This window comes from Halictus rubicundus, unplaced genomic scaffold (genome assembly GCF_050948215.1).
Source record: "Halictus rubicundus isolate RS-2024b unplaced genomic scaffold, iyHalRubi1_principal scaffold1101, whole genome shotgun sequence".
In the NCBI taxonomy this organism is placed as follows: Eukaryota; Metazoa; Arthropoda; class Insecta; order Hymenoptera; family Halictidae; genus Halictus; species Halictus rubicundus.
Genome location: NW_027489642.1, coordinates 16,669 through 31,215, shown reverse-complemented (window position 1 = coordinate 31,215; position 14,547 = coordinate 16,669). Strand labels below are relative to the sequence as shown.

Here is a 14,547-nt window from a genome sequence, read left to right as displayed (position 1 = left end):
ATTCTAGTATATTCAAGTATATTCTGGTATATTCTCCTATATTCTAGTAATATCATGGTATATTCTGGTATATTCTGGAATATTCTGCTATATTCTCGTATATTCTAGTATATTCTGCTATTTTCTAGTATATTCTGGTATATTCTCGTAAATTCTTCAATATTCGAGTAATATTATTTTATATTCTGGTATATTCAAGTATATTCTGGTATATTCTGTTATATTCTAGTATATTCTGGTATATTCTGGTATATTCTCGTATATTCTAGTATATTCAGGTATATTCTCATATATTCATCTATATTCTAGTAATATTATGGTATATTCTGCTATATTCTGCTATATTCTGCTATTTTCTAATATATTCTGGTATATTCTCGTATATTCTTCCATATTCGAGTAATATTATTTTATATTCTGGTATATTCAAGTATATTCTGGTATATTCTGTTATATTCTAGTATATTCTGGTATATTCTGGTATATTCTCGTATATTCTAGTATATTCAGGTATATTCAGGTATATTCTCATATATTCATCTATATTCTAGTAATATTATGGTATATTCTGGTATATTCTGCTATATTCTAGTATATTCTAGTATATTCAGGTATATTCTCGTATATTTTTCTATATTCTAGTAATATTATGGTATATTCTGGTATATTCTGGTATATTCTGCCATATTCTAGTATATTCAGGTATATTCAGGTATAGTCTCATATATTCTTCTATATTCTAGTAATATTGTGGTATATTCTGGTATATCCCCTTATATTCTTCTATATTCTAGTAATATTATCGTATATGCTGGTATATTCTGGAATATTCTGCTATATTCTAGTATATTCTGGTATATTATCGTATATTCTTCTATATTCTAGTAATATTACCGTATATTCTGGAATATTCTGGAATATTCTGCTATATTCTAGTAATATTCTGGTATATTCTGGTATATTCTCGTATATTCTTCTATATTCTAGTAATATTATGGTATATTCTGGTATATTCTGGAATATTCTGCTATATTCTCGTATATTCTAGTATATTCTGCTATTTTCTAGTATATTCTTTTATATTCTAGTAATATTATGGTATATTATGGTATATTCAAGTATATTCTGGTATATTCTCGTATATTCTTCTATATTCTAGTGATATTATGGTATATTCTAGTATATTCTGGTATCTTCTGGTATATTCAGGAATATTCTGCTATATTCTCGTATATTCTAGTATATTCTGCTATATTCGAGTAATATTATGGTATATTCTGTTATATTCTAGTATATTCAGGTATATTCTCGGATATTCTTCTATATTCTAGTAATATTATGGTATATTCTGGTATATTCTGGTATATTCTGCCATATTCTAGTATATTCTCATATATTCTTCTATATTCTAGCAATATTATGGTATATTCGGGTATATTCTGGAATATTCTGCTATATTCTCGTACATTCTAGTATATTCTGCTATTTTCTAGTATATTCTGGTATATTCTCGTATATTCTGGTATATTCTCGTATATTCTTCTATATTCTAGTGATATTATGGTATATTCTAGTATATTCTGGTATATTCTGGTATATTCAGGAATATTCTGCTATATTCTCGTATATTCTAGTATATTCTGCTTTATTCTAGTAATATTATCGTATATTCTGGTATATTCTGCTATATTCGAGTAATATTATGGTATATTCTGTTATATTCTAGTATATTCAGGTATATTCTCGTATATTCTTCTATATTCTAGTAATATTATGGTATATTCTGGTATATTCAAGTATATTCTGGTATATTCTGCTATATCCTATTATATTCAGGTATATTCAGGTATATTCTCATATATTCTTCTATATTCTAGTAATATTATGGTATATTCTGGTATATTCTGCTATATTCTAGTATATTCTAGTATATTCAGGTATATTCTTGTATATTCCTATATTCTAGTAATATTATCGTATATTCTGGTATATTCTGGAATATTCTGCTATACTCTCGTATATTCTAGTATATTCTGCTATTTTCTAGTATATTCTGGTATATTCTCGTATATTCTTCCATATTCGAGTAATATTATGGTATATTCTGGTATATTCAAGTATATTCTGGTATATTCTGTTATATTCTAGTATATTCTGGTATATTCTAGTATATTCAGGTATATTCAGGTATATTCTCATATATTCATCTATATTCTAGTAATATTATGGTATATTCTGGTATATTCTGCTATATTCTAGTATATTCTAGTATATTCAGGTATATTCTCGTATATTCTTCAATATTCTAGTAATATTACCGTATATTCTGGTATATTCTGGAATATTCTGCTATATTCTAGTATATTCTGGTATATTCTCGTATATTCTTCTATATTCTAGTAATATTCTGGTATATTCTGGCATATTCTCGTATATTCTTCTATATTCTAGTAATATTATCGTATATTCTGGTATATTCTGGTATATTCTGGAATATTCTGCTATATTCTAGTATATTCTGGTATATTCTCGTATATTCTTCTATATTCTAGTAATATTATGGTATATTCTGGTATATTCTGGTATATTCTGTCTTATTCTAGTATATTCTCATATATTCTTCTATATTCTAGTAATATTATGGTATATTCGGGTATATTCTGGAATATTCTGCTATATTCTCGTACATTCTAGTATATTCTGCTATTTTCTAGTATATTCTGGTATATTCTCGTATATTCTGGTATATTCTCGTATATTCTTCTATATTCTAGTGATATTATGGTATATTCTAGTATATTCTGGTATATTCTGGTATATTCAGGAATATTCTGCTATATTCTCGTATATTCTAGTATATTCTGCTTTATTCTAGTAATATTATCGTATATTCTGGTATATTCTGCTATATTCGAGTAATATTATGGTATATTCTGTTATATTCTAGTATATTCAGGTATATTCTCGTATATTCTTCTATGTTCTAGTAATATTATGCTATATTCTGGTATATTCTGTTATATTCTCGTATATTCTTCTATATTCTAGTAATATTATGGTATATTCTGGTATATTCAAGTATATTCTGGTATATTCTAATATATTCTATTATATTCAGGTATATTCAGGTATATTCTCATATATTCTTCTATATTCTAGTAATATTATGGTATATTCTGGTATATTCTGCTATATTCTAGTATATTCTAGTATATTCAGGTATATTCTTGTATATTCTTCTATATTCTAGTAATATTATCGTATATTCTGGTATATTCTGGAATATTCTGCCATATTCTCGTATATTCTAGTATATTCTGTTATTTTCTAGTATATTCTGGTATATTCTCGTATATTCTTCCATATTCGAGTAATATTATGGTATATTCTGGTATATTCTGCTATATTCTAGTATATTCTGGTATATTCTCGTATATTCTTCTATATTTTAGTAATATTATGGTATATTCTGGTATATTCTATTATATTCAGGTATATTCTCGTATATTCTTCTATGTTCTATTAATATTTTGCTATATTCTGGTATATTCTGTTATATTCTCGTATATTCTTCTATATTCTAGTAATATTATGGTATATTCTGGTATATTCTGCTATATTCTAGTATATTCTAGTATATTCAGGTATATTCTCGTATATTCTTCTATATTCCAGTAATATTACCGTATATTCTGGTATATTCTGGAATATTCTGCTATATTCTAGTATATTCTGGTATATTCTCGTATATTCTTCTATATTCGAGTAATACTATGATATATTCTGGTATATTCTGGTATATTCTCGTATATTCTAGAACATTCTGCTATATTCTAGTATATTCAAGTATATTCTGGTATATTCTCCTATATTCTAGTAATATTATGGTATATTCTGGTATATTCTGGTATATTCTGCTATATTCTAGTATATTCAAGTATATTCTGGTATATTCTCCTATATTCTAGTAATATCAAGGTATATTCTGGTATATTCTGGAATATTCTGCTATATTCTCGTATATTCTAGTATATTCTGCTATTTTCTAGTATATTCTGGTATATTCTCGTATATTCTTCCATATTCGAGTAATATTATTTTATATTCTGGTATATTCAAGTATATTCTGGTATATTCTGTTATATTCTAGTATATTCTGTTATATTCTAGTATATTCAGGTATATTCAGGTATATTCTCATATATTCTTCTATATTCTAGTAATATTGTGGTATATTCTGGTATATCCCCTTATATTCTTCTATATTCTAGTAATATTATCGTATATGCTGGTATATTCTGGAATATTCTGCTATATTCTAGTATATTCTGGTATATTATCGTATATTCTTCTATATTCTAGTAATATTATGGTATATTCTGGTATATTCTGCTATATTCTAGTATATTCTAGTATATTCAGGTATATTCTCGTATATTTTTCTATATTCTAGTAATATTATGGTATATTCTGGTATATTCTGGAATATTCTGCTATATTCTCGTATATTCTAGTATATTCTGCTATTTTCTAGTATATTCTGGTATATTCTCGTATATTCTGGTATATTCTCGTATATTCTTCTATATACTAGTGATATTATGGTATATTCTAGTATATTCTGGTATATTCTGGTATATTCAGGAATATTCTGCTATATTCTCGTATATTCTAGTATATTCTGCTTTATTCTAGTAATATTATCGTATATTCTGTTATATTCTAGTATATTCAGGTATATTCTCGTATATTCTTCTATGTTCTAGTAATATTATGCTATATTCTGGTATATTCTGTTATATTCTCGTATATTCTTCTATATTCTAGTAATATTATGGTATATTCTGGTATATTCAAGTATATTCTGGTATATTCTAATATATTCTATTATATTCAGGTATATTCTTGTATATTCTTCTATATTCTAGTAATATTATCGTATATTCTGGTATATTCTGGAATATTCTGCCATATTCTCGTATATTCTAGTATATTCTGTTATTTTCTAGTATATTCTGGTATATTCTCGTATATTCTTCCATATTCGAGTAATATTATGGTATATTCTGGTATATTCAAGTATATTCTGGTATATTCTGTTATATTCTAGTTTATTCTGGTATATTCTGGTATATTCTCGTATATTCTAGTAATACTACCGTATATTCTGGTATATTCTGGAATATTCTGCTATATTCTAGTATATTCTGGTATATTCTCGTATATTCTTCTATATTCTAGTAATATTATGGTATATTCTGGTATATTCTAGTATATTCAGGTATATTCTCGTATATTCTTCTATGTTCTATTAATATTTTGCTATATTCTGGTATATTCTGTTATATTCTCGTATATTCTTCTATATTCTAGTAATATTATGGTATATTATCGTATATTCAAGTATATTCTGGTATATTCTAGTATATTCAGGTATGTTCAGGTATATTCTCATATATTCTTCTATATTCTAGTAATATTCTGGTATATTCAGGTATATTCTCGTATATTCTTCTATATTCGAGTAATATTTTGATATATTCTGGTATATTCTCGTATATTCTAGTATATTCTGCTATATTCTAATATATTCTGGTATATAACTCGTATATTCTTCTATATTCTAGTAATATTATGGTATATTCTGGTATATTCTGCTATATTCTAGTATATTCAGGTATATTCAGGTATATTCTCATATATTCTTCTATATTCTAGTAATATTATGGTACATTCTGGTATATTCTGCTATATTCTAGTATATTCTAGTATATTCAGGTATATTCTCGTATATTCTTCTATATTCTAGTAATATTATCGTATATTCTGGTATATTCTGGAATATTCTGCTATATTCTAGTATATTCAAGTATATTCTGGTATATTCTCCTATCTTCTAGTAATATCATGGTATATTCTGGTATATTCTGGAATATTCTGCTACATTCTCGTATATTCTAGTATATTCTGCTATTTTCTAGTATATTCTGGTATATTCTCGTATATTCTTCCATATTCGAGTAATATTATTTTATATTCTGGTATATTCAAGTATATTCTGGTATATTCTGTTATATTCTAGTATATTCTGGTATATTCTTCTATATTCTCGTATATTCTAGTATATTCAGGTATATTCAGGTATATTCTCATATATTCATCTATATTCTAGTAATATTATGGTATATTCTGGTATATTCTGCTATATTCTCCTATTTTCTAATATATTCTGGTATATTCTCGTATATGCTTCCATATTCGAGTAATATTATTTTATATTCTGGTATATTCAAGTATATTCTGGTATATTCTGTTATATTCTAGTATATTCTGGTATATTTCTGGTATATTCTCGTATATTCTAGTATATTCAGGTATATTCAGGTGTATTCTCATATATTCATCTATATTCTAGTAATATTATGGTATATTCTGGTAAATTCTGCTATATTCTAGTATATTCTAGTATATTCAGGTATATTCTCGTATATTTTTCTATATTCTAGTAATATTATGGTATATTCTGGTATATTCTGGTATATTCTGCCATATTCTAGTATATTCAGGTATATTCAGGTATATTCTCATATATTCTTCTATATTCTAGTAATATTGTGGTATATTCTGGTATATCCCCTTATATTCTTCTATATTCTAGTAATATTATCGTATATGCTGGTATATTCTGGAATATTCTGCTATATTCTAGTATATTCTGGTATATTATCGTATATTCTTCTATATTCTAGTAATATTATGGTATATTCTGGTATATTCTGGTATATTCTGCCATATTCTAGTATATTCTCATATATTCTTCTATATTCTAGTAATATTATGGTATATTCTGGTATATTCTGGAATATTCTGCTATATTCTCGTATATTCTAGTATATTCTGCTATTTTCTAGTATATTCTGGTATATTCTCGTATATTCTGGTATATTCTCGTATATTCTTCTATATTCTAGTGATATTATGGTATATTCTAGTATATTCTGGTATATTCTGGTATATTCAGGAATATTCTGCTATATTCTCGTATATTCTAGTATATTCTGCTTTATTCTAGTAATATTATCGTATATTCTGGTATATTCTGCTATATTCTAGTAATATTATGGTATATTCTGTTATATTCTAGTATATTCAGGTATATTCTCGTATATTCTTCTATGTTCTAGTAATATTATGCTATATTCTGGTATATTCTGTTATATTCTCGTATATTCTTCTATATTCTAGTAATATTATGGTATATTCTGGTATATTCAAGTATATTCTGGTATATTCTAATATATTCTATTATATTCAGGTATATTCAGGTATATTCTCATATATTCTTCTATATTCTAGTAATATTATGGTATATTCTGGTATATTCTGCTATATTCTAGTATATTCTAGTATATTCAGGTATATTCTTGTATATTCTTCTATATTCTAGTAATATTATCGTATATTCTGGTATATTCTGGAATATTCTGCCATATTCTCGTATATTCTAGTATATTCTGTTATTTTCTAGTATATTCTGGTATATTCTCGTATATTCTTCCATATTCGAGTAATATTATGGTATATTCTGGTATATTCAAGTATATTCTGGTATATTCTGTTATATTCTAGTTTATTCTGGTATATTCTGGTATATTCTCGTATATTCTAGTAATACTACCGTATATTCTGGTGTATTCTGGAATATTCTGCTATATTCTAGTATATTCTGGTATATTCTCGTATATTCTTCTATATTCTAGTAATATTATGGTATATTCTGGTATATTCTAGTATATTCAGGTATATTCTCGTATATTCTTCTATGTTCTATTAATATTTTGCTATATTCTGGTATATTCTGTTATATTCTCGTATATTCTTCTATATTCTAGTAATATTATGGTATATTATCGTATATTCAAGTATATTCTGGTATATTCTAGTATATTCAGGTATGTTCAGGTATATTCTCATATATTCTTCTATATTCTAGTAATATTCTGGTATATTCAGGTATATTCTCGTATATTCTTCTATATTCGAGTAATATTTTGATATATTCTGGTATATTCTCGAATATTCTAGTATATTCTGCTATATTCTAGTATATTCTGGTATATAACTCGTATATTCTTCTATATTCTAGTAATATTATGGTATATTCTGGTATATTCTGCTATATTCTAGTATATTCAGGTATATTCAGGTGAAATGTTTTGTGTCGGTATGTTAAATAAATGAGAGTTTTGTGACAATGTTCGTTTATTTTTAAACAATACACGGCACTATCACCTGCCGAATTAACCTTAGGTGATTGGTTAATTTAGGAACAGTGGTCGCAGTGTGGAAATTGACGGACTATGTGCGTTTTAAAAATCGTGTAGATGCGCGAGTGTTTCTGTGTTCTGTCTGCTTCAGATGCGCGGATGATTCTGAGGGTTCTGAATGCTTCAGATTCGCGGATGATTCTGATCTTGCTGTTCCGAGGTCCGCTCTCTCGTCAACTCGTGTAACGAGGAAATTCGTAGGCATAGGCCCAATTTTGGGGGAAAAGGCACCCCATTCGTCACTTAGACTGTAGGAGGAGGGTCTTCTTCTCGTGGTGGAGGTGGAAGCTCCTCCTCAGCCGAAAATGGGAAATCTCGAAAAATGCGTGTTTTAAGGACCTCGGAACAGCGCGTCTGTTTTTCGGCCTGAGTGGCCTTCGAAATTTATGGCCTGCGTGGCCCGCGTGCTGGCTGGCCCAAGTGGCCCGAACGTGGTTTATTACCCCCTTGGTCTGAGTACGCTCACGAAACCAAGGGGATGCGATCTTAGGCTCGAACCCGAGCGTGTCTCGATAGACACAACCCAGGTGCCCTTGTGAAATATGACCTGTGAGGCCTGGCGATGCGACGCAAGGACTGCGTTTCCTTGGCCGCTGCGTGCTACGGACAACGGCCCGTTGTAGTCCGAATTCGGGACCCTCGCGTACCTCGCGATCGGTACTCGAAACGAGAGTCTAACGAATTGACTTTATGGCCACTTTTCCAATGCTGTCAGCTTAAACCCTCGAGTGCACGTTTTCGACATTTCGAGGACTAAGCATTCTTCTAAGTAAACGAAGGACAGCAAATAATCGGAAAAGGGCCTCTAAACAAATACGTGAAATCGAACATGCTCCCCCCGTTGAATGATACAGTCATTCAAGAATATAACATGATATAATGCGAGTAATAGCACAAACGAAATGTGTGGATTATATGATGCGAAGTTGAAACGCAAAAAGTACTGTGAATATAACGCGAGTAAAATTAAGAATAAGACGCGACTTGAAAAATAAAGAAGATACGCGTCTAAAACTAAACATACAATGTACGAAACTGATATGTAACGAAATATGCGAATCATATAATGCGAAGTTGGAACGTAAGTAGTGTGAATATAATGCGAGTAAAATTAATAGTAAGGCGCAACTTAAATTTAAAAAAGATACGCGTGTAGAACTAGATAAATAATGTGCGCAACTAATATAAATGATCAATACGAAAATGTGCGAACTAATGCTAACGAAACCTTATCTTATAAGGAAAGGGTAAGTGTGACAATTTTAGTCTAACGGAAGTGGTGCAATTTGCTTAACATTCCGCTTATAAATGCCGTTAATGGTTTTAACGGAGACTGCGCGAGTGATGCCGTCCCTGCCAGGATGAATTTCCTCGACTCGTCCTAGACTCCAGCTCATCGGTGGTAGATGGTCATCTTTGAGGACCACGATCGCCCCCACCTGGATGCTGTGCTCGCCCCTGGTCCATTTTGCGCGTACATTAAGATGGTGGATGTATTCCTTTGACCACCTAATCCAGAAGTCTTGTTTGACTTTCTGAATGTGTTGCCATTTTGACAACCGATTGGTCGAGGTTTCGGTGAAATCGACCTCTGGCAGACTTGTCAACGCGGAACCAATCAATAAATGGCCAGGAGTAAGAGCTGAGGGATCATTGGGATCGGAAGACAACGGTGTTAACGGACGGGAATTCAGGATTGCCTCGATTTCCGTTACAAAAGTGTTAAATTGTTCGAGCGTAAACAGTTCCTCGCCCACTACGCGTTTGAGATGATGTTTAAAAGATTTAACCGCAGCTTCCCAGAGTCCGCCGAAATGAGGAGAGAGTGCGGGTATGAAATGCCAAGTAATATCTTTATCCGTTAGAAAGCGTCTGGCCTTTTCATCCTCTTGCAGAACTCTGAGAAGCTCGATTATCTCATTATTGGCACCGACAAAATTTGTACCATTATCGGAATATACATTTTTGCAAATTCCGCGCCGTGCGATAAATCTTTTAAAAGCTGCTAAAAATGCTTCCGTGGTCATATCACCAACCACCTCAAGGTGTACTGCCTTGGATGAAAAACAAATAAAGACTGCGACGTATATCTTTATTCGGGTGCGGTTTCGGTACTGACGTTCCTTTATATAAAAAGGGCCGCAATAATCGACGCCTGTGTTGATAAATGGTCGATTTTCTGTGACTCGATGTGTGGGAAGATTGCCCATTATGTACTTGGTGGTAGGTGGGTTGACCCGGAAACATTTGACACAGTTGCGAATTATTTTGCGTGTTGTGTTTTTACCATCAATCGGCCAATACGATTGACGGACGTTGTACAATGTTGCGGTTAAACCAGAATGCATATTATTAACGTGAGCGTCGCGTATGATTAATTCCGTTATGAAATTATTCTTCGGCAAAAGAATCGGATGCTTCTGGTTGAAATTGAGATTTGAATTTTGGAGGCGACCTCCTACGCGTAAAAGCCCATTCTCATCAAGAAAAGGAGTTAAACAAAGAAATTTACTTTTGGTATTCAATGCGTGTCCGGATTTGAGATCATTCAATTCTTCTCGAAATGCTGTTTCTTGCGTCAATTTAATGATCTTATTATTTGCGCGATTGATTTCTGATACAGTAATTGGACCGCGACAACGGCCTTTAGGTAAAAATCGTAAGCAATATGAGATTATCCTACGAAGTCGCCTGATGCATGAACTTCGTTCAAGAATTTCCTGTGCGTTTATGACTGTAGAAGTAAAACATGTGATTTTGCGTAATTCTGGTATTGCATTGGGTACTTCGACACACGATTCCGGCCATAATGATTCATCGTATGCAAGCCATTCTGGTCCGAATTGCCAGAAATTATTTTTGATCAATTCCCGAGCTGTGATACCCCGAGATAATAAGTCTGCGGGGTTGTCACCAGATCTGACGTGTTGCCATGCCTTAATGTTTGTTTTATTTTGGATTTCCGCGACGCGATTCGCGACAAAGGTTTTAAGTGTGTTCGGAGATCGCAACAGCCAATGCAACACGATCGTGGAGTCGGTCCAAAAAATCGTTTTTAAATGCGTGTGATTAATTGCGTCTTTTACTGCACAATACAAGTTCGCGAGCAAAGTGGCACCGCAAAGTTCTAGACGTGCGAGGCTAACGGTTTTTAATGGCGCAACGCGTGATTTTGCGCAAAGAAGACTTGATTTTATATTTCCGGATTTATCTATTGTGCGTATGTAAATACTAGCTCCGTACGCGCGTTCGCTGGCGTCACAGAAGCCATGCAATTCGATTGTTCTGACCGAACTCTGCGCGACGTGTCGTTTAAATGTTACAGTTGTGAGTGATTTTAATTGAGTTTGGTATGTGGACCATTCCTGTTGTATGGCCATGGGCAATGACTCATCCCAATCTACCTTAAGTTGCCAGAGTTGCTGCATAAGAATTTTTGCAACAACTATTACTGGCCCAAGGAGACCCAAAGGATCGAAAATTTTCGCGATGGTAGATAAGATTGTGCGTTTTGTGTGTGTTTCGTTATTGTTAACATTCACTGAATAACTAAATGAATCTGTGTGCGGATTCCATGACACTCCCAAGGTTTTGACTGTTTCGTCACCGAAAAACTTGGGATGTACTTGCTCTTCAGAGAGATCTGATAAAAGACGAGGATCATTTGATACCCATTGGCGGATATTTAATCCTCCTCGTTTGAGTAAACAAATGATCTCGTTTCGTAATTTTTGCGCGTCTTTGTATGTGGCGGCTCCGGTCAAGAGATCATCTACATAGATGTCCCGTTTAATGACTTCGGAAGCCGCGCCGTAATTGTGTGATTCATCGATTGCTAATTGCTGAAGGCATCGCGTGGCTAAGTATGGAGCAGAGGATAGTCCGAATGTAATTGTTTTCAATTCGTAAGTTGCGATTTCGTTTTGTTCGTTCCTCCATAAAATTCTTTGGTACGCGCGGTCTTCTGGACGTACTAGAAACTGTCTGTACATTTTCTCTATGTCGCCAGTCAGAACAAACGAATGCATGCGGAACCGAAGAAGTAAACAAAAAATATCGTCCTGTATGGTTGGACCAGTCAGAAGTGCGTTATTTAACGAGTATCCGGTGGTCGATTTGGCCGATCCATCGAAGACCACTCGAACCTTCGTCGTTGTGCTTGTCGGCTTTATTACCGCGTGATGTGGCAGGTAGAATCCGTCCGAAATGTCAGGTGTTTCTACCTGACTCATGTGACCCAATGACAGATATTCGTTGATTACTTTTGTATATTCGGTTCGTAAATCTGAGTTGTGTGTAAGTTTTCGTTCTAGCGATAGGAATCGATTTAATGCGCGCGTACGGGATTCGCCTAGATTTTGTTTGTATTGATTAAACGGAAGCGCGACGACGTATCTTCCGGTTTTGTTGCGTGAAAATGTGCGTTTAAAATGTGCCTCGCATTCCTCTTCCTCCGGTGTGAGATGAGGATGCGACGGACCTTCTTCGATTTGCCAGAATTTGGTTAGATCGAAGTTGACATTATTTACTAATGTAGTGCGTGTGTTTCTTGCCAGGTGAATAGGAGCACTCCCCCCGATGATCCATCCTAACTGCGTTTTTTGGAGGATCAAATCGGAATTATCTCGCGTTGATAATTTAACCTGACCAATGCTGAGACACGATATCGTCGGTCCCGTACCAATCAGCATGTCGATTGGAGCCGGCCGATGGAAATGCGGATCTGCTAATTTTATATTATGCGGAATTTGAATTTTTGTCCTATCAATTTGACAATCGGGTAAATGACTGGCAATTCTAGGTATTATGAAAAAACTGAGTGTGCGATTAAAATTTGTTATCCGAGAGACAATTTTCAATTTGACAATCCGATTCGTTACAGTGTTTAAATCGTTCAAAGCTTCGATGGTTACACTTTGTTCGTGCGTTTGTAGGTTTAATTTTTTCGCTAAATCGGACGTGATGAAGTTTGCGTTGGAGCAAGTGTCTAATAAGGTTCTACATTCGATTGGTTTTTTGTCTTTGTCTATTGCGTGAACTATGGCCGTAGCCATCAAACCGTGTGTTGAACCGTCTGTGATAAGCGAAGTGATGTGATTGTTTAATTGATGTGTAATATCGAAGCGAGTAACTAGTCATGGATCGGTGGTTTCTGTTGACGTGGTGTCATCGCGAGATTCTAATTTTGGTCTGTCGGATTTGCTATCCAAATGCAAATGTGTGTTATGCGGTAGGTTGCATTTTTTGCATCTGCCACCGCGACATGTATTGTGCGAATGTCCCGGTTTTAGGCAATTGTAGCATAAATTTGACTTGCGAACTAACTCAATGCGTTTTTCTACAGATGCATCTAAAAACGATTTACATTGAAATGCTGCGTGCGATCCCGATTTACAGATCCCACACGTTGGGAATTGTATTGCGGTGTTGAAAACCCGCCGGACTGATCTTGGCGAAGGCGGTGGCGAATTACGTTTAGGTGGATTGTATTTTGCGCGATTATTGTTAGAGTGTGATTTTTGATGTGTGTTTTCTTGTCTCTGGTGATTATTGTACGATACGGTTTCATAATCCTTGCATTGATGTGATGCCATATGCAAGAACTTGAAAATATCATCAATTTTGGGCACTTCGGTATCGGATAACGTGCGTTCCCACGTTTTCCGCGTTTCCTTGCCCATTCGCGAAATGAGGATGCTAGTTAGAAGATCATTCGCGATATCTTCCTTTTTCCGTCCTAACGCTTCGAGTGATCGAATGTGAAGTTGCATGTAGTTTGCAAGATCACGAATTGATTCTGATGAATCGTTTGACATCGCGGGTGTGTCGCGTAAAAGAGCCGCGTGTCGAAGTACCAATGCGCGTTTATTGTCGTAAATTTCGGTTAAGTGCTTCCAAGCGGCTTCGTAGTTTTTCATCACTTATTGTGAATGCGCCGATTGCGATTTCGGCCCTTCCCGATAGGGATAATTTCAAGTAATTTAATTTTTGTATATTGCTTAACCCGGTATGTGTGTGAATCATTGTTTGAAACGCGTCCTTAAATGTTACCCAGTGTTCAATTCGCCCGTCGAATTTTGGTAAATCTATCTTTGGCAAATTGACCCGAATAATCTTTGATTCGTCGTGATTGTTTTCAGAAAGCGTGATTTTTGTGTTTGTCGCGAAAGATTCTTGTAATTGAATCGCTGACGCAATGGCGTTGTCATAATTCTCGGTT

The 14,547-nt window shown here is 32.9% G+C and overlaps 2 protein-coding genes across 2 annotated transcripts; both read right to left on the bottom strand.

Moving 5' to 3' along the window:
- Positions 1-9,589: 9,589 nt before the first annotated feature.
- LOC143364875 (uncharacterized) lies at positions 9,590-13,381 on the bottom strand. The gene has a single exon (XM_076804972.1). It carries the CDS (start codon positions 13,379-13,381, stop codon positions 9,590-9,592), a length of 3,792 nt encoding a protein of 1,263 aa, XP_076661087.1.
- An 81-nt stretch (positions 13,382-13,462) lies between these two features.
- Positions 13,463-14,143, bottom strand: LOC143364874 (uncharacterized). Its single transcript, XM_076804969.1, has one exon. The coding sequence runs from the start codon at positions 14,141-14,143 to the stop codon at positions 13,463-13,465; it is 681 nt and encodes a 226-aa protein (XP_076661084.1).
- Between the last annotated feature and the right edge of the window lie 404 nt (positions 14,144-14,547).